Source organism: Hypanus sabinus, chromosome 12 (genome assembly GCF_030144855.1).
Source record: "Hypanus sabinus isolate sHypSab1 chromosome 12, sHypSab1.hap1, whole genome shotgun sequence".
Classification (NCBI taxonomy): Eukaryota; Metazoa; Chordata; class Chondrichthyes; order Myliobatiformes; family Dasyatidae; genus Hypanus; species Hypanus sabinus.
Window position 1 is genome coordinate 70,051,266 of NC_082717.1, and position 27,347 is coordinate 70,078,612.

Sequence of the window (27,347 nt, forward strand, 5' to 3'; positions counted from 1 at the left end):
TGGCCCTTCACGCGTGGTGCCCAGCAACCCCTGACAACCCCCGATTTAACCCTAACCTAATCACAGGACAACTTACAATGACTAATTAACCTACTAACCAGTACGTCTTTGGACTGTGGGAGGAAACCGGAGCACCTGGAGAAAACCCACACTTTCGTTGGAGAGGATGTACAGACTCCTTACAGACGGTGGTGGGATTAAACTCTGAACTCCGACACCCTGACCTGTAGTAGCTCCGTGGTAACCACGAGGACACCATGGAGCCCATGTACAGTGCATAAAGGATCAGAAAGGATAAGCCAGGAAAGAATTTTGAGGGGGTGAATGTAATATGTGGCTCTGAAAAAGAATGAACTATTATGCTCCTACTTAGTTTTAATTAAGCCCTTTCCTCTGATTTAGTATCTGTAAGTTGATACAATGATCTTCAGCAGCTGGAGATTATATCACAAGCAACACTCAGTAGGCCTGGGAATACTGGTTGCCCTTGACAAAATGCCAGCATATTGATTGAACCTTTGTTAATGGGGAATTGATACAATGTACTCAGGGAAATTACAGCATAAAAAGCACAAAATCTGTTCAGTACATTGGTTCCCCATTTGAAATTTAAATGGTAAATGCTAAATATTTAAATTCTGATAAATGTAAAAAGAAAAAAAACAATATCTGAGGAGAGAGGAACATAATTAAGTTTTCAGGTTGTCAAATTTCCAAACATAGCAAGAGGCGATCTCTGTTTCTCTTTTCACAGATGCTGCCTAAACAGTTGAGCCAATGAAGCTTAGTTTTGTCAGATTTTAATTTTTTTTCAAGCTAAATAATGCACATTTTTTATTTAAAGGCCTACTTTTCAAGCATCTTCGTTGAAAAGTAAGTATTTCTAGCAATGTTATTTCTTTTATAAATAAACTAAATTGTCACAACCTTACCTTGCCAACTTGCTCAGCTCTTCAGCACTTAACACAGTGGATCGTTTGTGATGCTGATGGTATAATTCTACTTCTGGAATGACAGACTTTACCTTTGCCTTAAAAAATGATAGAAATTCTCATTACATATCTCACCACATAAAATAGTCAGTTTGAAATCAATCTGAGATTCTAACTGTAAAAATGCACTTTCAGAAACTTGTATCTGAAAAGTAATTTTGTCACTAACATTTTTTTGCATTTCCAATTAAAGCTCATCAATCTGAAACATTAGCTCTGTTTCTTTGTACATAAATGCTGCTTAACCGGTTCTGATTTTATTTTGGATTTCCACCAATTCTGGCAATTTGTTTGTGAAACTAACTTTGTTTGTGGTAAAAAGAAAACAGCAACATTTCCATTGCACCTTTCAAAGACTCCATACACCCCAGATTTTCCTTACAACCAGTAAAGCATTTCTTAAGTATAAATACTGTTAAAATGTCAGAAACATGGCAGCCAGTTTGCATGCAGCACACTCCCTCTTAAAGCAACTTGGAAATGAACAAATATTCTTCTTTTAATGATGTTGAATGAAGACTCAATATTTGCCACAAAAATGAGGATAAACATTTTGCTCTCCTCTTGAGTTAACAGTGTGGTATATGGGGTGGGCTGACAAACAACAGTGTCATAAATTGCTTTTTTGTTAGACTTCTAAGTTTGTGTGTCTGAGTTCCCATGTACAGCACATGATATACACTGAGCATAATACCCTGGGGTGATTTGAAAATTGGTTCATGAACAGAGGACAAAAAAACACACAGAAATAAATGGGTCATATTTAGAAACTGTGAGGTTAAGACTAATATTGGTGACATAGGCATGTCTGTTGCAATCTTAGGTGTTCACAATCTAGATGAAAGAACCAAGAATATTACATCCAAGTCCTTCACTTCTGTCTGTGAAGCAATTGCTCCGGTGATGAGATGTTCTGCGCAGAAGCCTCTGAAATGTCTTTCTTCTCCCTAGACTGTGCCTTCCTCTGAGCCATTGTGGATAGAACACATCATCACATCTTATGGATTTCCACTATCAAGGTTCCAACACTAGACTCAACTTCCCTTCGCTTTCAAAATTTCAAAAGAATTGTTCCCCTCCCATCTCTCCCCACCCGAAGAAGGATCTCAGCCTGAAAACATAGAACATGGAACATAAAAATCTACAGCATGTTACAGGCCTTTTGGCTCACAATGTTGTGTCGACCATGTAACCTATTCTAGAAACTGCCTAGAATTTCCTTAGCACATACCCCTCTATTTTTGTAAGCTCCACGTACCTATCTAAGAGGCTCTTAAAAGACCCTATGGTATCCACTTCCACCACCACCGCTAACAGTACATTCCAGGCACCCACCACTCTCTGTGTGAAAACTTACCCCTGACATCCCCTCGATACCTACTTCCAAGCACCTTAAAACTATGCCCCCTCATGTTAGCCATTTCAGCCTTGGGATAACACCTCTGGCTATCCACACAGTCACTGCCCCCCTCATCTTATACGCCTCTATCAGATCACCTCTCATCTTCCATCGCTCCAAGGAAAAATGGTCAGGTTCATTCAACCTATTCTCATAAAGTATGCCCTCTAATCCAGGCAACATCCTTGCAAATCTCCCCTGCATTCTCTCTATAGTATTCACATCCTTCCTGTAGTGAGGTGACCAGAACTGAACACAGTTCTCCAAGTGGGGTCTGACAGTGGGGTAACATGACCTCACGGCTCTTGAACTCAGTCCCATGGTAGATGAAGGCCAACACACCATACGCCATCCTAAAACACTGTCAACCTGTGCAGCAACTTTAAGAGTCCTATCGACACGGACCCCAAAATGTCTCAAATCCTCCACCCTGCCAAGAATCTTACCATTTATATTATACTGTCTTCAAATTGGATCTACCAAAATAAACCAATTCACACTTATCTGGGTTGAACTCCATCTGCCCAGAACTCTATTCTCAACCCAGTTCTGCATCCTATCAATGTCTTGCTGTAATCTCTGACAACCTCCACACTATCCACAATACGCCCAACCTTTGTGTCAGCAGCAAACATACTAACCCACCCTTTTACTTCTTCATCCAGGTCATTTATAAAAATCTCATAGAGGAGGGGTTCCAGAACAGATCCCTGTAGAACACCACTGGTCACTGACCTCCAAGCAGAATACGAACCATCTACAACACACTTTGCCATCAACTATTTACTCTTTTCCATAGATGTTCCCTGACCTGTTGAGTTCCTCCAGCATTTTGTGTGTGTTGCTCCACCTTTTCTGCTATTGAATGCTAACTTGTCTTATTCCTTTCTCAGTTCAGTCAAGGGGTCTCAGCTTTAAAGCATTGACAATTTCTATTTCCACAGCTGCTGCCTGACTCAGTGAGTTTCCAGCATTTTCTGATTTTATTTCAAACTTCCAACATCTACAGTTTTTTTATTACATTATAGCCAAGTTTGTTGATGACACAAACTTAGGTATCAATGGAGACAGAGATGTGTCAACTTCGGTTCTTTGCAGAAATGGGACCCTCTCTCAGGGCGTCACGACTGGCTGTTTTTCAATATGCCAAGGACGCGGCCTGGAAGACTGGCGCGCCTTCAGGATGCCGGATTTTTGTGGCTCAGGAGGTGAGCAGATTCGAGGCTGGTGCCGCTGCCTGATGTGCCGTGGGAGTACACGGAAGATCGAAAGCAGCGAGCTGGTTGTGTGCCCGAAGACCTGAGTTCTTTGGGTACAGAGCTCGGAAAAAGTGACACAACAGACTTTTAATATTGTAAATCAGCGAGTTGTTTGTTATGTCTCCCCTCTCGCTGTGAAACAAGGACACCTCTTTTTTTTCTTATTAGGGAGAGAGAGAGAGCCTGTGGTACGCCGAATACCGAGTGTATGAGTAGTCCTTGGAATACTGCAAGTCTGTGTCTTTAGTGATGCTTTGCTGCACGCTTGAGTGCTTGGTGGGGATGCCAATGCTTTTTTGCTGGTGGGTTGAGGGGGGGAATCATTGCCTTGTTGCTGAGTGGAAGGGGGGAGCTGGGGACCTTGGGATTCTAACATTTAACTGCCATTCATTCTTTGAGGGACTCCTCTGTTATCATGGATGGTGCAAAGAAAAAGCATTTCAAGATGCATATTGTATACATTTCTCTGACATTAAATGTACATATTGAAATACAGAGAAGCTAAGTGATTATAAAAGGACATAGTGTATAGATTCTAGTGTGGGAAAATACAAGTTAGTGGAGGAAACTTATAAGGCAGAGTATTTTTAAGTGGTGAGAGATTAAAGGATGTAGACATTCAGAGGATCATGGGTACCCTTATATATGAAACAGTGAAGGTTAATATGCAGATTCAAGAAGCAATTAGCAAGGCAAAGGTATTGTTGGCTTTTGTTGCAAGAGCGTTTGAGTATAAGAAAAGAGACATCCAACAGATTCAGCTGGAGGAACTCAGCAAGGCAAGCAGAAAGTATGGAGAATAAGAGAGCCCTTTGTCAGCTTGTGAATCTGCATCAGGAGTGAAAATGTAAAGGGGGAGATAACCAGTGTGGAGAGGTGAGGGGAAGGGGCAAGGTAGGAGTTTGCGAACAATAGCTGGACTCAGGTCAGGAGCAATTGAAGCCAGATTGGGGAAAGGAAGGATGGAGATAGTGACAATGGCTGGGGTTTGGTGGAGACAGAGGCCTATAGATTATGGACTCTGATAAGAAAGGAAGGTGATGAATGGAATCAAATAAGGGAAGGATGATGAGTAGAAGGAGGTAGTAGAAGGAGGTGGGGTTGATTGTACGAGAGTCTGGCAGATGAAACAAGGTGGAGGATCGAAAAGAAAGCTCATAGTAGGGGGTTTGAGGAGGAGAGTTGGAATGGATGGGGTGTGTGAGTGTGCCCATTCATTCCAAAAGAGAAAGGAACAGAGAGCAAATGGGATTCTTGGAAACAGAGGGTTCAATGTTCATGCCATTAGGTTGTAGTCTACTGGGTACTCTTTCTCTGGTTCATGTTTGGCCTCACATTGACAGTGGAGGAGATCAAAGACAGACAGGTTGGTGGGAAGATATAAGGAGGGAAGTTACAAGGTCTTACAGGTCGGAGGTCAAGACACCATTGCTCCATCTTTTGCAATAGCCTTCTTGAGCTATTTTAATCCAAGGAATTGGGTAGAATCCCACTCAATTTTATTCTTTATGGAAGCTTAGGAACTGAAGCAATATAGCTAAAGTAGGTGTTGACTCACAGTTAAATCCTCACATTAGATGCTGTTGGTGTGGAAACTGCAAGATCCCCCTGTGACCATGTCTCCCCAGGGTGCTCTGATTTCCTCCCACATCCCAAGAATGTGCAGATTGGTATGTTATTTGGCCTTGGTGCGTAGGTAACTATTAGAATTTGAGTTGTGTTGATAAGGGAGAGAATCATAATGGATTAAAATAGAATTAGTGTAAGTGGGCAGTCAATGTTACAAGTGCCTGTGAATCTGTAACTCTATGAAACATCATTCTTCTGAGATTGCTTCATCATTCAGAGAGATAATGGATAATGTGAACCCAAAATAATCCACCAACCTGGACCCATATCCTTTTAATACTTTTGGACTGGATAGAATATCAAAGACTGCAACACCCCATTTATAAAATATGCATAGTTCAAAACATTACTACAGTATATAAGGTTTAAATTTCATGTTACATTGCAACAACATCACCAGACCCAGTCTGTAACTGAGCACCAGCTAAACTAATTAATCCATGCAGAGCAAGAGGAAAAGTAGAGAACATGTTAATCTGGGAAGCACTCATATTATCTTCTAGGAAGACTATCAATTTAGACTTCTTTCTTTGAATTTTCCCCATATCCTTTATAAATAACACACACAAAATGCTGGTGGAACACAGCAGGACAGGCAGCATCTATAAGGAGAAGCACTGTTGACATTTCGGGCTGAGACCCTTCATCAGGACTAACTGAAAGGAAAGATACTAAGAAATTTGAAAGTAGTGGGGGGAGGGGGAAATGCGAAATGATAGGAGAAGACCGGAGGGGGTGGGATGAAGCTAAGAACTGGAAAAGTGATTGGCGAAAGTGATACAGAGCCGGAGAAGAGAAAGGATCATGGGATGGGAGGCCTCGGGAGAAAGAAAGTGGGGAGCACCAGAGGGAGATAGAGAACAGGCAAAGTGATGGGCAGAGAGAGAGAAAAAAAACAAACAACTAAATATTGTCAGGGATGGGGTAAGAAGGGGAGGAGGGGCATTAACGGAAGTTAGAGAAGTCAATGTTCATGCCATCAGGTTGGAGGCTACCCAGCCGGTGTATAAGGTGTTGTTCCCCCAACCTGAGTGCAGCTTCATCTTGACAGTAGAGGAGGCCATGGATAGACATATCAGAATGGGAATGGGACATGGAAGTAAAATGTGTGGCCATGGGGAGATCCTGCTTTCTCTGGTGTACCGAGTGTAGGTGTTCAGTGAAACAATCTCCCAGTCTGCGTCGGGTCTCACCAATATATAAAAGGCCACACCGGGAGCACCGGACACAGTATACCACACCAGCCGACTCACAGGTGAAGTGTCGCCTCACCTGGAAGGACTGTCTGTGACCTTGAATAGTGGTGAGGGAGGAAGTGTAAGGGCAGGTGTAGCACTTGTTCCACTTACAAGGATAAGTACCGGGAGGGAGATAGGTGGGAAGGGATAGGGGGGACGAGTGGACAAGGGAGTCGCGACGGGAGCGATTCCTGCGGAAAGCAGAAAGTGGTGGAGAGGGAAAGATGTGCTTGGTAGTAGGATCCCGTTGGAGGTGGCACGCCCCATTCCCATTCTGATAAGTCTATCCATGGCCTCCTCTACTGTCAAGATGAAGCCACACTCAGGTTGGAGGAACAACACCTTATACACTGGCTGGGTAGCCTCCAACCTGATGGCATGAACATTGACTTCTCTAACTTCCGTTAATGCCCCTCCTCCCCTTCTTAAACCATCCCTGACAATATTTAATTGTTTGTTTTTTTTTCTCTCTCTGCCCATCACTCTGCCTGTTCTCCATCTCCCTCTGGTGCTCCTCCCTCCCCCTTTCTTTCTCTCGAGGCCTCCCGTCCCATGATCCTTTCCCTTCTCCAGCTCTGTATCACTTTCGCCAATCACCTTTCCAGTTCTTAGCTTCATCCCACCCCCTCCGGTCATCTCCTATCATTTCGCATTTCCCCCTCCACCCACTACTTTCAAATTTCTTATTATCTTTCCTTTCAGTTAGTCCTGACGAAGGGTCTCAGCCCGAAATGTCAACAGTGCTTCTCCTTATAGATGCTGCCTGGCCTGCTGTGTTCCACCAGCATTTTGTGCATTGTATGAATTTCCAGCATCTGCAGATTTCCTCATGTTTGTCCTTTATAAATATTTCCTTTATCAAGTATTGTGTATTCTTCTTCCACGAGGTTAACTGTATTCTTCATGAAATGCTGGTATTTAACAATTAATTAAACTGGAGGTTTGGGGGAAATAGAAAAATAGAAACAGAGATATGATGAGCAGATTTTATTTATATTAGTGAATTGTTACCATCTGAAATCCAACTGCTTGAAAGCACAATAGAATCAAATTGGATTTAAATCTTAATGGGGACAATTACAAGGCAAGGACAGAAAAAAATTAACATCTGTGATCCCTTTATATACTGTATATTGTAAAAGATACTTTCATTTTTAGGAGCATTTCATCAACAGGAGGAATTCATAGACAACCCCCAAAGAAGATCAAAATCTTCACAGGTACCAAGAGACATTTTGTTCTGTGAAACAGGTTCTGTCAATTCCAGTACATCAATAGCTATTAAAAGGTTATTAATTAGTCTGAATGTCTGCCTTCTGAAATAAGGCTGTATCAGATGCACAACGTAATTAACTCTGGTCAAGAAAGAGTGGAGCTATTTGACCTAAATGAAAAGCAAGTTATGTTAAAAGTTTAAGCACCATATAATATGCCCCATACTCGGCATCACATCTTATGAAGCATGTCAAGATCTAGGCGTGGATACAAAGGAAATTCATGAGAATGATACCAGGATGGGGGATTTCAATTATACAAAGAGATTGAAGAAACAGATTACTGGAAGACTTAATAATAGTGTTCAACATCTTGAAGGCCATTGACAGAATAACTGAATTATTACAGTGGTAGATTTCTAATTACAAGAATTCACAGATTTGAGGTGATTGACGGAAAAGGTGACGAGAAGAATCTTTTATATCACAAATTGTTGGGATCTGAAGTATCTAACCTAAAAGAGCACAGGATGCAAAAATCAATAGTATTTTTGAAAAAGGGAATTGAATAAAACTTGGAAAATTCTGTAGACCTGTTGTGAGCAGAAGGGGAATGGGATTAGTTGAAATACCCTCTTCAGATGGGCAAAATAGGTTGAAAGACCTTTTAGTCTGCTTCATTTTATGATTTCACATTTATGTGAGAGCACCTTAAAGTCCAATACTACATCTGTTACTCTAATACAACCTCATGCACCTGAATGAAGTTTCAGTATGTGGAAAGAACAAAGCTTAATATTATGGACAGTAATTAAATTGAGGCTAGCTAGATAGCTATTGTACAGAATGAGCAAAGTAACTTCATGGTTCTACACTGCAGTATCAGACAGCTTGATAATTAGCAAAAGGTGAACTACTTTGCAAGAATTATGCAAGTGATTCATGTACGAAAAAATTCAAAGCACAATGTTAACCTCCACTCTAATAACTTGTTAATTTACATCTGCATCTCATAAATCTTTACTTATGATCCATGACAGTTGTTATGACCAACTAAGGCTTTTTGATAAGTCTATAAATTATATGTAACAAATCAAAGGGATTATGGCTGTCAAAATTCACCACATGGGAAGCTTCTAATCTTGATCAGTTCTGAGATACAAGGAAGCAGTGTAGCCAAGCAAATCATTTCATACATAGCAAAAGGGAAAGTACACATCATGTTATTCTGGGAAGTGCTTACATACCTCCTAGCAAGGCTATCAATTTTATCTCTTTTCACTGTATTTTCCCCATATCCTTCATAAATTCTTCCTTACTCACATATTATAATTTTTAGTTGAGGAGCTGTTTTTTATAGATAGCTAATTATCACAACCCTAAATTTAATGGCCTGAGTTATAGTGGATGTAAATTCAATAATAACTTTCACACTAAATTGGAGGAGACATTTACAAGACTAATGGAAAGAAAGGGAACTGATGTCTGTGTTCTTTTCTATAAGAAAGACCTGGATGGGTAATAGCTTTCAAGTTCATATATTATATATCCTGACAAATCTGTCAGTAATTGGTACTAACTGGCTTAACCTTGATCCAGATAGGAGGATAACAATCACTCAATGCTTTATCTCATTATAAACCTGAACAATACTAAGATGGAATGTGCAAAGAACACATAGGTTTCCATGAATACAAACCAATATTGACAGCAGAATCACTATGCCTTCTTGATTCTAGTGAGATACAATTCGAATGAGAGGTATACATACATTCTTTTACCAGTACACATGATTAGGGAAACAAGCAATTATTGTTCATGCTAATATTTCTTTAAATTTAAAAATATAGGAAATAATTGAAGGAATAGAACATAGAAAAGTACAGCAGAGGAAAGGGGCCCTTTGGCCAACAATGTTGTGCAAAACTGAATAAATTAGTAATCAAATAGCAAACTAAATTAATTCCCTTTGCCTACTCACTGTCCATATCATTTAGCCCTTACAGTTTGCTCTATTTAATTAAAAAGTTTATTTTCTATCTCAATACCATTTTCATGCATTATTCCATTTCCCTTGATTACTTTGCTAAACATCACTTTGCTTCCATAAATCCATGCAAACTCCAAACAATCCCATTATTTTTGAAGGTGCTCCATTATTAGATCATACTTTATACAGTGCAGCAGTTTTCCCACCACTGAGATTTGATTAGGTAAGTAGCTTCCCTACATCATAGCACATCTTTGCTTAAATAAGTCATATTTTTGTTCTATAATCTACTAGAATAACTGCAGAATGCATAGAATTTTTTAAAATAATAATCAGAATATTCATTATCTGCTAGTGCCATCAGTGGAAACGTATCTGTAATGCTGAAGTCTTTATAAATTTGTAACATTTATAAAAGGTAATGTGACAAAATGGAACCTGTGCGATCCCGGAGTGACTTGCTGGTTTGTTGGAGGCTTATAGGAAGCTGTGTGTGTTTAATGACAGGGGATGTGTGTGACATCTGGAACTAGGATGTTTTGACAATAGAGGAAAACAGACACAGCTTCTAAAGACAAATGACTGACTTAAGAACAAATGGCAGGAACTAGAGACGTTTGCAGATAATGGAAGAGTGCCATTATGGAATGGAAAAACCTAATTATTGCTCTCTGTAAAAAGTATAAAAGTGGTCTGTCTGAGCTATAAGATTGAAGCCATTCTCTAACAGTTACATATGATCGCTTCCATTGCAAATAAATAATAAATGCACCTATAATTTAATCCACTCTTATTTTTTTTTGTAGTTTGTTACTGCATATTAGAAGATCTAGCTGAATGGTACATGACACATCTATTTCAAAGATCTGAGAAGTAGAATATTGAATTACTGAGTCCTATTGGCTTTCATCTCACCAATTTCTTTAGCATATGTTTAAATGATTCTTATTTATTTCAGTCATTGCTAGGCTTTTTGTTCTCTGCTATTTCTGCCTGGTTTTATTCTGTCTTCTATTGTGAATATAGACACATAGTTAAAATTATAGAACACTGCAGCACAGAAACAATCCATTTGACCCATCTAGTCCATGCTGAACTATTAATCTGTCTCGTCCCATCAATCTGCACACAGAAATAGCCCTTCATACCCCTCCCATCTATTTACCTATCCAAATTTCTCTTAAATATTGAGATCGAACCAGCGTCCACCACATCTGCGACATCAACAGTTTACCCTTTTCCCATTGATGCTACCTGGCCTACCGAGTTCCTCCGGCATTTTGTGTGCATTACTTCTGCTTGCAGCTCATTCCACACTTTCACTGCCTTCTGAGTGTTACGTACTCGTGACACATGACAGTGGTACCCTTGTCACGTGACTGGGGTTGAAGCTATACTGGACTTGAGGTAATGGTCTTGTGATGGTGGAGAGATGTCATTTTCCCGACAGTAGAGATCATGTGACAGTTTTTTTTTACAGGTTATAAAAGGAAGACCCCACCCTGTGAGGGGGGGGGGCAGTTCGTGGCTGGATTTGCCATGTTAACTTGATGCCACTGCATGATTTAATGTGATGACGCAGTTTAGTTGAAAGATGAAGTTTTATCTAATGCCTAAAGTTTAAAAGGTCATTGCCAGCAGTTTCTTTACAATACTGCTAGTTGAGAATCAGTGGAGAGTGAAGATTGGAGTTCGGGAGTTAAAGATCGAGGAGAATCGATTTTAGACAGTGAAACGGGTTCGACCTTGTTTAATCCTTATTCGGAAGGAATTCATTGACTGTTCTCATGTTAATCTCTGCGGGATAGCAGAAAAGATTGAGGACAGTGAAAAAGGAAAGGTCAGTGCCTTTAACCCGTTACATTTCGTAAATTCTTCGTGGGAGAAGTTCGACGTCGGGGATCGAAACAAAACGACGTGAAAGAGAATTTCAATCGTCTTAAAGTCTCTCCTTTTAAATGGACTGTGAGCATTCCGAACTTTTGGCAATACTACTTTAAAGAACTGTTTCTGCAACATCGCTTTAAGAACTGTTTGAGCTGCATCGCTTTAAGAACTGATTAAGCTGCCGCACAGCAGCTGATTTCCGGTTACGTTAGTGTTTGTTTACTTTTGGGAGGTTTGTTATCTGTGATTAATAAACGTGTTATTTGTTATATGAACCCTTGCCAAACTCATATATTTATTGTTGCCTGCATACGTAACATGAGTGAACAAGTTCCCCCCAAACATTTCACCATTCACTCTTAGTCCTTAGCCTCCAGTTCCAGTCTCACCCTATTTTAGTGGGAAAAGCTTGCTTACATTCACCTTATCTATACCCTTCATAATGTTGTATACCTCTATCAAATTTCCTCTCATTTTCTACACTCCAGGGAATAAAGTCCTAACATAGTTGTTAATTCCTCTACCATTCCCTAAGGCCAATTATAAATTTTCCTGTCTCTGTCTATAAGGGATCAGCATTTGCTCTCATTAGATTTTTCAGTCTTCTAGCCTAAGAAGCTCTAACTGTTTGCTCATACAATTCTTGCCAGTTTATTCTTATATTCTATGTTTCCTTTACCATTTTCTGGGTGATCCTTTTCCAAGTTCCAATCATCATTTACTGCTATTTCTAGCAATTTTAATACTTTCTTTAATTTGTTCCAATAGCTACGGAGGAACCAAATTTACTTATACTTGTTCATTTCTTTTCCATCAGAAAGAAATGTATTTTCTATAGATAGTGCAATATTTCTTTAAATGGCAAGCTATTGCCTGTTCACCATCATGCTCTTCAATGTACAGTATTCTCCTAAGCATCACATTGAATTTCCTTTCATACTACCACTGTTTTCATTTCGACTTAGGACGCTTGCATCGAACTATAGTACTTTGAAACTCAGTGTAAACTTCTAATTTGTTTTAGTTCTCAAAGATTTCTACAACAAAGCTATTTAGTGGTGTAATTGTCTTCAATGTAGGAGTTAGAGCATGTACTGTATTCAATGCACAAAATAAGATCTTAAACAGCGTTTCCCCAACTAGTTCCATAACACAATGATGAAATTATATTGTCCCCTCAGCCCACCATCTTCACGTCTATTATGAATTACACTTCTAATAATCCAATTTCCCAGCAGCTTTCTATGCCTTGACAATTTACAAACGTAAATGCTCTTTCAGATACATTGTAGATGTGAGAACTTCTATATACACTAGAGTTCAGGCAGTGCATTCTAAATTCCTCTGAATGAAAATAAGTTATTCTGGGATCCTCTCTAAATTGCTTACTACTAACTCTAAATCTATAGCAACACACACAAAATGCTGGAGAAACTCAGTAAGTCAAGCAGCATCTATGGAAATGAATAAACAGTCGATGTTTCAGGCCAAGACCCTTCTTGAAGACTGAGGAGGAAGGGAAAACACCAGAATTAAAAGATGAGGGGAGGGGAAGGAGGCTAGCTGGAAGGTGAGAGTTGAAGCCAGGTGAGTAGGATAGGTCATGGGCTGGAGAAGAAAAAATGTGATAGGAGAGAAGGGTGAGCCATAGGAGAAGGGGAAGGAGGAATGGACCTGGGGAAGTGATAGGCAAGTGGGAAGTAGTGAAAGGTCAGAGTGAGGATTGGTGGTGTGGGGGTAATATTAGGTCACCAGAAGCAGAAGCTGATATTCATGCTATCAGGTTGGAGGCCATTCTAAAACGCTAAATCTATAATAATATCCTATGCTGAAATTCTACTATTCTTCTCCTTATCTATGCAACTCATTTTATGTATACCTCCATCAGGACTTCCCCCTTAGCATCTGCCACTCCACGGTAAACAACTTCAGCCTATCCATTCTATCCTGATCATTTAAATGCTCCATCCTAGACAATATCCTTGTGAATCTCCTTTGAATGATCTCCAAAGATCAAAGTAAATGTATTATCAAAATACATATATGTCACCAAATACAACCCACAGACTTATTTTCTTGCAGGCATACTCAACAAATCCATAGTGGAATAATAACCATAATAGTGCCAATGAAAGACCGCACCAAATTGGGCATCCAACCAGTGTGCAAAAGACAACAAATATGCAAATACAAAAAGAAAGAAATAATAATAGTAAATAAATAAGCAATAAATATCAAGAGCAAGAGATGAAGAGTCTTTGAAAGTGAGTCCATAGGTTTTGAAAATATTTCAATGATGGGGCAAGAAAAGTTGAGTGAGGTTATCCCCTTTGGTTCAAGAGCCTGATGGATGAAGGGTAATAACTGTTGCTGAACCTGCTAGTGTGAGTCCTAAGGCTCCTGCACCTTTTTCCTGATGGCAGCAGTGAGAAGAGAACATGTCCTGAGTGTGTGGATGCTGCTTTCCTGTGACAACACTCCATGTACCTGTGCTCAATGCTGGGGAGGGCTTTACCCATGATGGACTGGACTGTGTCCACAACATTTTCAGGATCTTGCATTCAAAAGCATGGGTGTTTCCACACCAGGCTGTGATGTTGCCAGTCAATACAATCCCTACTACACATCTATAGAAGTTAGTGCATGTTTTAGATGTCACGCTGATTCTCCTCAAACTCCTAAGGAAGTAGATGTGCTGCTGTTTTTTTTATCATAATTGCACTTATGTACTGGGCCCAGGACAGGTCCCCTGAAATAGTAACACCAAAAAAATTAAAGTTGTTACCCCTGTCCACTTCTGATCTTCCTATGAAGACTGGCTCAATGGGCGTCTGGTTTCCTTCTCCTAAAGTCAATAATCAGCTCCTTTGTCTTGCTGACATTGAGTAAGAGGTCGTTGTCATGACACCACTCAGCCAGATTTTCAATCTCCCTCCTATATGCTGATTCATCACCATCTTTGATTCGGCCTAAGACAGTGATGTTGTCAGTAAACTTAAAGATGGCTTTGGAGCTGTGATTAGCCTCACAGTCATAAGTATAAAAGGAGTAGGACAGGGGCTAAGCACACACCATTGTGCTGTTCCTGTGCTGATGAAAATCGTGGAGGAGATGGTGCTGGCAATTCAAACTGACTGGGGTCTGCAAATGAGGAAATTGAGAGTTGAATTGCACAAGGAGGTATTGAGGCTAAGGACAAAGCTTACTGATTAGTTTTGAGAGGATGATGGTATTGAATGCTGAGCTGAAGTCTATAAACAGCATCCTGATGCATGAATCTTTGCTGTCCAAATGTTCCAAGGTTGAGGGAAGACCCAGTGGGTTGGCATCTGCTGTGGACTTGTTGCTCTGGTAGGCAAACTGGAGTGGATCCGTCGCTTCTCAGGCAGGGGCTGATCTGATTCATCACCAACCTCTCAAAACACTTCATCACTTTGGGCGTAAGTGCTTCTGGCCAATAGTTATTAAGGCAAAAATGAGGAAATCTGCAGATACTGGAAATTTAAGCAACACACACATCTACAGTAAGAAGCACTGTTGACGTTTCGGGCCGAGATGACAGTGAGTCCTGACGACGGGTCTCGGCCCAAAACGTCGACCGTGCTTCTACCTATAGATGCTGCCTGGCCTGCTGCGTTCCACCAGCATTTTGTGTGTGTTGCTAGTTATTAAGGCAGGTTACCACATTCTTCTTAGACACCATTATAATTGAAGCCTGCCTGAAGCAAGAGGTTAAAGATTTCACTGAACTCTCCAGCCAGTTGATCAGCACAGGTTTGTGGTTCTTGGCCAGATACCACATCTGGACTGGATGCTTGTTGTGCAAAATTACTTTCCCTATAGTGTGGTGCCCAGAACTATACACAGTACTCCAGCTGTGACCAACTAAAAAATCAAACTTGTATCTTTCACACTCTATGCCCCTGCCAATGAAGACAAGTATCCTTTATATTTTCATCATCATTTTGTGTGTGTTGACCAAGCTGGCTGAATTTTTCCAGCACCTCTGCTGCCACATTTCAGATCCTTCCACTTGTATACTGAGATTCCTGTTCCTCGCCAAAGCCCTATTACTCATTTTGTTTTGCTACCCTTATTAGTCTTCCCAACTTCTTCACTTTACACTCAGGATTAAGATCCTCAGCATATTTTACAACCGATCCACATCATCCAGCAGCCTGAGATTATCCCCCTCACTGTCAACTCCACCGTTAATTATCACATCATTTGAAAATTTACTCACCCTACATTCAAATCCACATTGTTAATGTATACAATAAACAGTACAGGTGGCAGCACCAATTACTGAGGCACATCACTAGCCACAGGCTACAAATAACAAAAAACAACACTCCATCATCATGCTCTACTTCCTACTATGAAGCCAATTATGGATCTATTTTGGCAGCTTGCCCTGGACTCAATGAACTCCAATGTTTTGCAGCAGTTTCCTCTGTGGGAAATTGTCAAAGGCCTTACTTAAATCTACACAGACTGCACCAACTGCACTGACCATGACAATATATATTGTTATTTTTTTTTAATTCAGTTGAATTAGTCAACACACGCAAAGTACTAGAGGAACCCAGCAGGTTCGGCAACATCTACGGAGGGTTAATTTCTCTCCTGACTTGCTAAGTTCCTCCAACACTTCACGTGTGATGCTGCAGAGTTCCAGCATCTCCAGTCTCCCTTGTGTAGCCAAATTAGACATCCTAAGCAAAGCCAAAGCTATATTGGCTATCTTCAAGAAATCCCTACCCTTCCAAGTGTAGACTGAATTGAAATATTAACTTGAATAATTATCATAAAATTATCCATTAGTTTACTACCACTAATTTGACTTGTCCCCTTGATATGTGAATTAAAATATCCTATGATTTCTATATTTCAAAATTTCTAGCATTTTTAAATCGCATTAAACTAATACATCTATCATTCCCTATTCTTTACTCCCCCTCCCATTACCACATTTCCAAAGTCAAAGGGTTTTTGGAAGCTTCTAACTAATGCATTCACTATTTCATCAGCCTCTTCTATAGGAATCTTAAAATGCAAGCCTACAGGTTAGTGAACTTACCAGCCTTTAGCCTCATTAGTTTGCCTAATACCGATTCTCCAAGAACAGCAATGGTATTTAATACCCTGCATCGTTCAGAATTAATGCTAAAAAAAATTCTCACTATCTGTGGACACTGAAAGGGTTAACATCTCCAGGTCAATGACCATTTATCAAATTTCAAGGTTACTTTGCACTCACTCACCAGATGGAATCATTTCTCTTCACTTTCCTTATCAATACTTTGAATCAGTTAGTACATCATCCCTTAATCTTCCACATACAGAGAAAAATTACTCTCATTTTCCAACCACACTGTTTCTTACCCTTAGTATTAAATGCATTACCTTCTCAATTTCCCACTGCTCAGCTGCCTAACTACTCCCAGGAAAAGGGTACCCAAGAGGAACAAATAGAGCCACTGTTCAAAGATTTATCATCTATGACTGCAAAGTGGATTTAGAAATGGATTGCTGTGAAACTGGGTTCACACAGTTCTTACAGTTCATGTTAAATTAGTATAAAGACTGAGAATGGCAACGGCAGTTGAGAGACTGCTGTATGGGAGTCATGATCTCAGAAACTGGAGCATGGAAGATTTCAGTACGGCAAGGGAGAGGGGCAAGAGGCATTGACTTTGGGGTACTCGTATAGTGAATAGAGGGAGATGGTGACAGAGGTTCAACAAAGGAAGGAAGCTGTGAGTATAGCAGAGTATGACAGGGTTGTAGACTGCTCTTTGCTGAGGCAGGGGAAACAATGACAGGGGTAGAGCTCAGAGGAGAACATGGTAACGGCAAAGAATAATGTGGTCTAGTGGCAGTAGAGGATGTAACCTCTCCCTGGAGACAATGGGTTCATGGAGAGAGAACCATGATTAATAACATTAATAACATGGAAACAGTAATGTGCACACAGCAGATTGGGGCATATCGAAGTGAGAGAAGTTCTACTGGTACAAATACTCTTCTAAAATTCATCCTTTTGCTCCAGATATATCTATTAATTTTTACCACTTCTTCATTGTGGCGCTCTTATAATAACTGAGTGGTTACAACCCAAGTCACATAAACCAAAATTAGGACTGCAGATGAAATAGATTTAGAATAGATTGAGCTGAGTCCCAAAGTACAAACACAGAGAGCAAACATTCGGCTCTGTTAATGTGTTTGAGCAAATGTCGACACTTCAAGTCACATTGATCACACTCAACCCATGAGGCGTACATAAACCAAAGGACAAAAGTGGGCTAATTATAGAGACCATTTGACAAGCCCAGCTAATGTAACCTATTAGGCTAGACAGCTTTTCTGGGAAGCAGCCAGAGTGGATTTTACAAATATCAGTTATTTTGTTAATGCAATGAAAAGGAATGTTTGCTGAGTACAAAGAAAATGAGCGCACCACCAGGGCAAACACTTGATGCAGTTTGCTGACAGCGTTGTTATTTTGAAGCAGTGACTTTAAACTGACAGAGGCTGTTTCGTATTCTCTAGTGGAACACTAGCATCATTGATAAGATAAAATTTTACTACACATCCCTAATTACCTCACAGAAAAGCTTTCCTTTGCTTTCTTGAACTGTTGCATCTTTGTGGTTGAAAGTACTCCACAGAGCTATTAAGCACGATACTTTTGAACAATGATGATGAAATAGTGATCTGGCAGTAGTTTCAAGACAGGATGGTGTGTGACTGGATACAGAACTGGTGATGGTGGTGTGCCTACAGCTATGCCTTCATTCTTCAAGGTGTTAACAAGGAGCTGCCTCAGAGGGTAATGCCTCAACAAAACATTCAATGAAGCTTATCAATGTTAAGCACAGCAGCGAGTATAAGACAAAAGTAGACAGGGTGAGAGTTTAAAGTAACAGATGGCATGTTGAGCTGCCTAGATAGGATCAAACCTTTCTAGTGTTGTTGGGGCTCCATTCATCCAGGAAAGTGGATTGTATTCTACCATACATAGCTTATAATGTATACATTATATACGTTTTCAAGAAGTCAGAAGATGAGTTACTTGCTGGAGAATTTTGAAGCTCTTTACACCGTATATTTAAATGTATAATCCAAATGAGTTTCCAGATAGTGGCTACTCACTCCAGGGTTGTAGGTGATTACTATGGTCATTCTAGTATGAAAAAGTATTTGAATGTGGTTCCATAGGTCAGCTTGTGCTGTTATTTAACATGTCATGAGAAAACAATCATCATTTGTTTGATCATACCTGACTTCTAGATTGATAGACTTTGGTACACTGGTGCCTCATAATTAGAATAAAGTAATTTGATAGGGGGTGGGAATCAGAGTGAAGGGACTCAGGAGAGGACGGATGGTTAAAAAAAAACAAAGATAGCATGCAGTCGAACTATCAGGTAAGGCAGACAAATGATAGGACAAAATTGCAGCCAGCAAGGTGAGTATCAGTGCATTGAGGAAGCAGAATCAAAAAGAGTAGCAAATACAGTGCTCAATGTGTTATATCTCAGTGCACAGTGTATAAGAAATAAGTTGCATGATCTTGTTGCACTATTACAGATTGTCAGGTATGAGGTTGTGGCCATCACTAAAATGTGGCTGACGGATGGTTGTAGTTGGGAGCTGAATGTCCAAGGTTATACATTGTATTGGAGGGATAGGAAGGTAGGGAGAGGGTGCCATGGCATTGCTGGTAAAGAATGGCATCAAGTCAGTGACATAGGATCAGAAGATGTTGAATTCTTGTGGGATAAGTTAAGAAACTGCAAGGGTAAAAGGACCCTGATTGCAGTTATATACAAGCCTTGCAACAGTAACTGGGATGTGGACCACAGACTACTACAATGGGAAATAGAAAAAGCATGTCAAAAGGGAAATGTTATGATAGTCAAGGGAGATTTCAACATGCAGGTCAATTGGGAAAATCAGGTTGGTAATGGATCTCAAGAGAGTGAGTTTGTTGAATGCCTAGGAGATGGATTTTTAGAGCAGTTTGGCATTGAGCCTACTAGGAGATCAGCTATACTGGATTGGGTATTATGTAATGAACCAGAGGTAAATAGGAAGCTTAAGAAAGAACCCTTAGGAAACAGCGATTACAATATGATTGAGTTCAACTTGAAATTTGATAGGGGGAAAGCAAACTCTGACTTAGCATCAGTGGTGGGAGAGAGGAGTTGGCCAAAGTAAATTGGAAGGAGATGCTGGCAGAGATGACAGCAGAGCAATAATGGCTTGAATTTTTGGGAAAAATGAGGAAAGTGCAGAATAGATGTATTCTAAAAAGGAAGAAATAATCAAATGGCAAAATAGTACAACTGTGGCTGTAAGTTAAAATTAATGTAAAAGCAAAAAAAATCATATAACAAAAGCAAAAATGAGCGGGAAGATAGAGAATTGGGAAGCTTTTAAAAACCAACAGAGAGCAACTAGAAGAATCATTTGGAAGGAAAAAATGAAATGTGAAAGCAAGCTAGCAAACAATATCAAAGTGGATAGTAAAAGCATTTTCAAGTATGTAAAAAATAAAAGAGAGATAAGAGTGGAGATAGGACAGCTAGAAAATGAGGTAGGAGAAATAATAACGGGGCAAGGTGATGACAGATGAACTAAGTGCATATTTTGCATCAGTCTTCACTGGTAGACATTAGTAGTGTGTCAGATGTTGAAGGGTGCGAGGGAAGAGAAGTGAGTACAGTTACTATTACAAAGGAGAAGGTGCTCAAAAAGCTGAAAGACCTAAGTGTACATAAGTCACCTGGACCAGATAAACTTCACCCTAGGGTTCCAAAAGAGGTAACGGCAGACATTAGTAATGATCTTTCAAAAATCTCTGGCATGGTTCCAGAGGACTGGAAAATTGCAAATGTTACCCCACTCTTTAAGAAAGGAGGAAGGCAGCATAAGGGAAATTATAGACCAGTTAGCCTGACAGTAGTTAGGAAGATGTTGGAGTCAATTGTTAAGGATGAGGGGATGGAGTACTTGGTGACACAGGACAAGATAGGACAAAGTCAGCATGGTTTTCTTAAGGGAAAATCTTGCCTGACGAACCTGTTGGAATTCTTTGAGGAGATTATAAGTCAGATAGATAAAGGAGACGCAGGGGATGTTGCATCCAGTTGGCTCTCCTTATCTGCGGGTTCCACATGCGCGAATTCAACCAACCGCGGATCGGGAAATCCCAGGAGTTCTCTCTCCAGCACTTGATGTTTGAGCATGTACAGACTTTTTTTTCTTGTCATTAGTCCCTAAACAATACAGTATAACAACTATTTACATAGCATTTACATTGTATTAGGTATTATAAGTAATCTAGAGAAGATTTAAAGTATATGGGAGGATGTGCGTAGGTTACTGGAGATCGGGATCGCAAAAAAAACGGAAGTTTTCTTAGTTGGAACAAGTACATCCAGTATTATTTAGCGTCAGTTGGTCAAATGATTGTCTTAGTATATAGTAGATATTTTACCTTTCTATGCATATAAAACACTAAAAAATGTATGTGTTTCAACAATTAAACCACTGCATTGCTTAGTAATAATTGTAGCCTTTCACATGCTCCATTATTCTCACTTTATCCTTTAAAATTGTTCTGATCATTGACCAACTGTAGCCTAACATTTTTCCAATGACCAACGGCATTTCACCTTTTTCTGACCACTTTATTATTTCCACTTCATTTTCAATCGTGATTGCTTTCCGTCAACGGAACAAGAAACAGCAGCAGCCGAGGGTGGCTGGTCCCAAGCTCTGCTGGGTCCTAAAGTCCACCGCACTGAGACAGATTAAATAAGGTCCAGAGCTCCACTGGGCCCTAAAGTCCACCACACTGAGTCAGGCTAAATAAGGTCCAGAGCTCTGCCGGGTCCTAAAGACCACCACACTGGTCAGGCTAAATAAGGGACTTGAGCATCTGCATTTTTTGGTATCCACAGGGGGTCCTGGAACCAATCCCCCGCGAATAGGGAGGGCCGACTGTACTTGAACTTTCAGAAAGCCTATGACATGGTGTTACACATGAGGCTGCTTACCAAGTTAAGAGCCCATGGTATTATGGGAATATTACTGGTATGGTTAGAGCATTAGTTGATTGTTAGAATGCAGAAAGTGGGGATAAAAGCACCCTTTTCTAGTTGGCTGCCAGGGACTAGTGGTGTTTCGCAGGAGTCTGTGGTACTACAACAACTTGAAAGCCTAGATGTCATATCTTAAAAGTTCTACCATCTTTGCAGGGCATCAACACAGTCCTGAGGAATCCCTCCTAGGAAGGGGTAAACTGCATGAAATAGGAGGGCAGCAGAGACTTGAGGAGGTGCATATGCAAAAAGCGATATTGGCAAAAGAGTAGCAGCAAAGTGGGATGCTTGAAGAAGGGATGAGCAACAGGTAACACTGGAGAAACAGGGATGAGCGGAAGGGAATACTGGCAACAGGAGACATAGGCCACCAGACTCTTGCTCTTTCTTCGCAGCAAGATATCTCTGACAAACAAAGATAGCAGGGACCAGATACACATGTTTGAAGAGGCAGATTTTGGCTCATCTCTGGATTTAGATGGCGAAACAATACTGGAACAGTTTGAGTGCCAACAGATTATCACACAACTGTCTACCCAGGACTCTAGGTGGTTTCCTGGTACTCAAGAACATTGATGCCACCGTCAAACAGGCACCAGATCACCTGGCACAACGATTTCCAACAGCCAGAAATCCCAACTGTTCTCTTGAGTGACAGTGGGCTGCCATCTGTAGCCAGCTCCTCTCGGGCAAGAGCTTGTGTAGCTTCAAGGCCACCTGTTCATTTCTGTAACATACTAAGCCCAGATAAAGTTTGCAAAAAGTAAATAATGTTAGGATGTTTGGTAAACAAATTGGTTGTGTTTTTCCTTGCTCAAATTTACAAGGATTTCTTATAAATTTATGTTAAAATGCAGCAATAAACAAAAAGCACCTTTTCTTCACAATTATACTTTTATCAGTCAGGTGCAAAATGTCTATATTTGCATTTGTTGGCATATTTGCTTTACCTTGCCTCAAAAAAATGATATATACAGATGCATGCAAGTGATTATGCTCCAAGCTGTTCCTCACTTAACCGAGGCATTCCTATTGAGAATAACAGCCAAGCGGCAATTGCTGCCTTCATTGTGCGAGTTGTATATTCATAGTACTGGTTACACGCTGGTCTGTCAGTAACCGTCTCTGTGCCCTAAAGCCAGATTAGTTCTATTTTCCTTATGTTTTCTTCCCTTGCTGTTCTGTACTAACTCTGATAATCAGAGCCATTTCTGAGGCAGAACTCTTATTGAAGGCAGTCATTTATGAGCGAAGTTGCTTGCAGGGATGCAAAACCTCCAATATGCCCCTTCTGTTGTGGAGTCCTGTCTTGACAGGGAATTAAATGCACATGTTTGAATGAGCAAACAGCAGTATTCACTGATGTACGGTGCAGGACAAAGATACAGCACATCAGACCATTTTCTGACTGCAGTGTGAAACATAGTGATTCCCACAAGTACAATCAGCAATTTAATGTGTTGATATCCACTTCCACTGAGTGATGAGAAACATTAACCCTTTAAAGCATCTCTGTAATTGTTGAATGCCAATCAGATTGAAATGCTCTCAGCACTGCCCTCAGCTGGGTGACATCTCTGGATCTTCCCAAACAACTGTAATGAGCAGCATTACAAAGAGCTCAAATATTGGAACAATAATTGCACACGTGGAGAGTACCAGAACCAAGAGGAAAGCATCTTGTTTCCAAAGACACTGTCTGTTAAAAAGGTTGCAGCTTTCAGGTAACAGACTGTGAAGCAAATCAGTCAATAAGTGAATAATTTGTTCTCTTCACTGCTGGGTACTGAGTAATGTGTACTGCTAAGAAGGAAGTGAGAGATTTTGGCTCCATGTTGAAGAAGTACATTATTAACATGGATTGTCATCTAGTGCAGAACTCTGTCTCTCATTATGCAAACAGTCTCTCCATAAGGGAGTCCTTCTGTTGGAAGGAATCACACAGGGCCGAGTAGCCAGAGAAAATGAAGATGTTACTTATTCTCCAGATCCACTACTCCAGGCAGTGGTGGGCTCCATAGGTTTGGCAGCTCACACAACACAAGGTTAAATGTGTCACGAATTCTGCTAGGATACACTGCACTGCCCATGAAGAACAGCTTCTGATAATCCAAGCTAGTGAAAGTGCCTTCTGTTAGTGTGGGGCTTTCATAGGCACGAGAGCAACTAAATGCTGCCTGCACATGAAGGTTGTCAAATTAAATGTCAATTAGGTGACAACTTTCTCACTAAAACAGAAGTTAAATGAAAATCAATGAACTGCAGATGTTGGAAATATGAAATAAAAGTTTTCTAATCAGTTTTTTTCCTCTTTTCTGGTTCTGATGGAAGGTCCTGGATTTAAAACGTTAACAGTAATTTTCCATAGATGCTGCCTCATCTGCTAAATGTTTACAACACTTTCTGTATATAAAGTAATCCCTCTCTCAGTAAAGTGGCTGAACAACTTTTATGATGCAATATTGAGCGGCAATTTAGAAGGCACAGCAGCTCAAAGGTTTGTTTTTTTTAAATTCTTCTTGTCCGGGTAGCCATGAAACCAACTAAGAAAAAAAAAGCAGCAGAATCATTAACCCCCACCCCACACTCACAAAAAAATCCAAAATCTTAACATGCACATCAACTCCCAAATCCCCCTTCCTGCACAAAAGAAAACAAGATAGATCAGTGAAAAATACAAAATATAAAGAATTATAAAACTGAAAATGTCTATAGTCCAAGTCCACATTCAAAACACAGAAAACCTGAGCAACAATCTCTGGGCCCCTGCAGCAGGTTCTCCATAAAAGAACGATTAAAAGACAGGCAGCCAGTGCTCACCCTCCGTTCTTGCCTCCATGCTTCAATCTCTCTGTTATAACTGGAGAAATGGAGTCAAACAACACATTGCACCCCATCCCACAGCCTTCTCTCCTTGAAGTTCACACACGCTGCCTCTGCCTTCTGGAATCTTCTCAGAGACTGCAGAATGCTGAAGCACCCGAATGATCTCCAAGCTTCTGCATTTCCCGCAATGTTTCAATCTCCCTCATCACTTTAATCAGTTAAAAATGGAAGCTTTAAATCGGTGAAGTGGAGTTGAACATCAGCTCACACCCTGTCCCTGCAGCCTGCCACACTGGCCACCTCTGCCTCTGGGAAACTGTAGAGCACCGGAACATCTGAACAACAGCAAATCACAGGCTCCAACAATTCCAGAATCACGTCCAAGATGAAAAACAAACGTAAAAGACATAAAAGAAGTGAAATATATGGTTTTATGATCTATCCAGAAGATGTTAGCCAAAGGAGCATTGTATGCAGGTGCCATCTTGACACGAATGCTTGAGCATGTGCTCCAAATAAACCCCATTGTGAGGTAATTAACAGTCAAGGTAAACTTGACCCTACTGGAGGGAGTAGGTCTAGAATAACAGCAGTACTATATTTTCCCTGAGGCCATCACATACCTCCATCATAATTATCTTTGAAATCTGAACCTCTGAAGACATTACTCAGCTAGGAAATAGTGTACTTTGAAACATTATGGACATACTCTTTGCTGGCGTGCCTCTAAGTGATAGGTCTAACCTAGCCTGCTTGGCCAGTCATATTGATTCTTCAGTAACAGATTGCATTACACCCATTGCACAGTTGTTAAGTGCAGTAATAATCACCTACTGGATGGAATTTTAATAACCTCATCTGATTTCTGAGAGAGGCCATTCCATTGCACACACTTGTATTGGTACTGGTTTATTTCTGTCACAGGTACACAGGATAAGACCATGAATGCAGACTGACCAGGACCAAGGGTGACATCATCCCAACAGGAGAATATAATGGGTCACATATCCATGCTATTGACTGTGAAACGTGGCAACATTTCATTAATTCCCAAACAAGAGGAAAGTGCCTTCTTCTGTAACTCACCAATAACCTTGTGCATGTTGTGTATAAATGTGAAATGTTTCCATTTTCAGGCATAGATAATCTCAATTTAGTACTAAATTCTGTTTTTTTTTGCCTTTTATATACAATATTTCAAGCACTGCATACAAGCTGGACGACTACAAATGAAATGCCGCTGCTTTAACTTTATTGGCCAGGACCAATTCCATCGGAGAGTAGTGGACTCAGTCAGATGAATCACGGGCAGCTCACTCCCCACCATTGGTAGTATCTACATGAGGTGCTGCCTCAAGAAGGGAACATCTATTATCAAATAAGATCCCCACCTTCAGGACTGTGCTATCTACTGGCAGCTACCATTGGGCAGAAGGACAGAAGCAAGAAGTTTGCATCATCAAATTCGCTGATGATAGTTGGCCTAATCAGTAATGATGATGAGTCCATATACAGATAGGAGATAGAGAGGCTTTTCAAATGGTGTGAGAACAACGAGTATCAACGTGCAAAAAAGAAGAGATGATTATGGATTTCCAAAAGATGCAGGTTGACCATTCTCTACTGCACATCAATGGCCCAGCTGTGGAGAGAGTAAAGAGCACAAAGTCCTTGGTGCACACATAATGGATGATCCTACCTGGACCCACATAATTCCTCATTAGTCAAGAAGGCACAGCTGCATCTACATTTATTGAGGCGAATGAGGTGTGCAAGGCTCTCTGTCCCCTTTCTAGCAACTTTCACCAGGAGCACCATCAAGAGGATCCTGTCTGGCTGCATCATTGTGTGGTATGGAAGCTGCAAGGTACCAGATCACAAGACGCTACAAAGGATAGTAATAAACTCCCTCTCCATCATTTGTAACGTTTACTGGGAGCATTGTATATGAAGAGCAACACATCCTTCAATCTCTTTAACCCATTATCATCAAGACGGAGGTACCGGAGCATCAGAATTGGGACTGCCAGACTGTGTAACCACTTCTTCCCTCAGACTGGGTAACTGCTGCTTCCCTCAGACTGTGAGACTAATGAATACCCTGCCACAACCGAGGTCTCATCACCAGAACAAACTATTTATGGTTTACCTGTGCTGAGCACTATGTGCATCTTGAATTATATTTTATTAACTTATTTGTGGTGATATTTTGTTTCATGTGCTGTGTGTGAAACGTTTTGTGGTACACAGCGGACCAAAGGAACATTGTTTCATTTGGTGTATATACATACAGTCAGATGACAATAAAATTGAACTTGACTTGTCTTGAAGTCCCATACCATGAGGTTCAAGAACATTCCCTTCAAGCATTCAGTTCTTAAACCAACGGTTTGTGGCCGGCACCATAGCATGGCAGTTAGCACATCGCCTTACAGCGCCAGCAACCCAGGTTCAATTCCTGTTGCTGTCTGTAAGGAATTTTTACGTTATCCTCATGACCATGAGGGTTTTCTCTGGGTGCACCCTCATTCCAAAGTATGGTTTAGTTGGTTAATTGGTCAATGGGTGTAATTGGGTGGCATGGGCTAATTGGGTCAGAGGGGCCTGTTACTGTGCTGTATCCCTAAACATGAATAAATTTAAATACATTTTAACCTGAATCCCCATCTTATTATAGCAACACTCTGACCACTTTGCATTACAATTGACTTTTTGTTCAAATTTTGTTCTTTCTTGTAAAAATTGAATATAATTTATAATTTATGTTTTCCTTGTGTGTCCTGCTTAACGATGCTATG

At 40.4% G+C, this 27,347-nt stretch overlaps 1 protein-coding gene across 8 annotated transcripts in view; it reads right to left on the reverse strand.

Annotated features, from left to right (window-relative positions):
* Positions 1 to 27,347, reverse strand: part of LOC132402996 (uncharacterized) — a 276,911-nt gene that overhangs the window by 169,593 nt on the left and 79,971 nt on the right. For all 8 annotated transcript variants that reach the window (XM_059986192.1, XM_059986188.1, XM_059986187.1 and 5 more), the window contains one exon: positions 933 to 1,030. In XM_059986192.1, the coding sequence (XP_059842175.1) occupies positions 933 to 1,030 (98 nt within the window). The remainder of the gene's footprint in view (positions 1 to 932; positions 1,031 to 27,347) is intronic.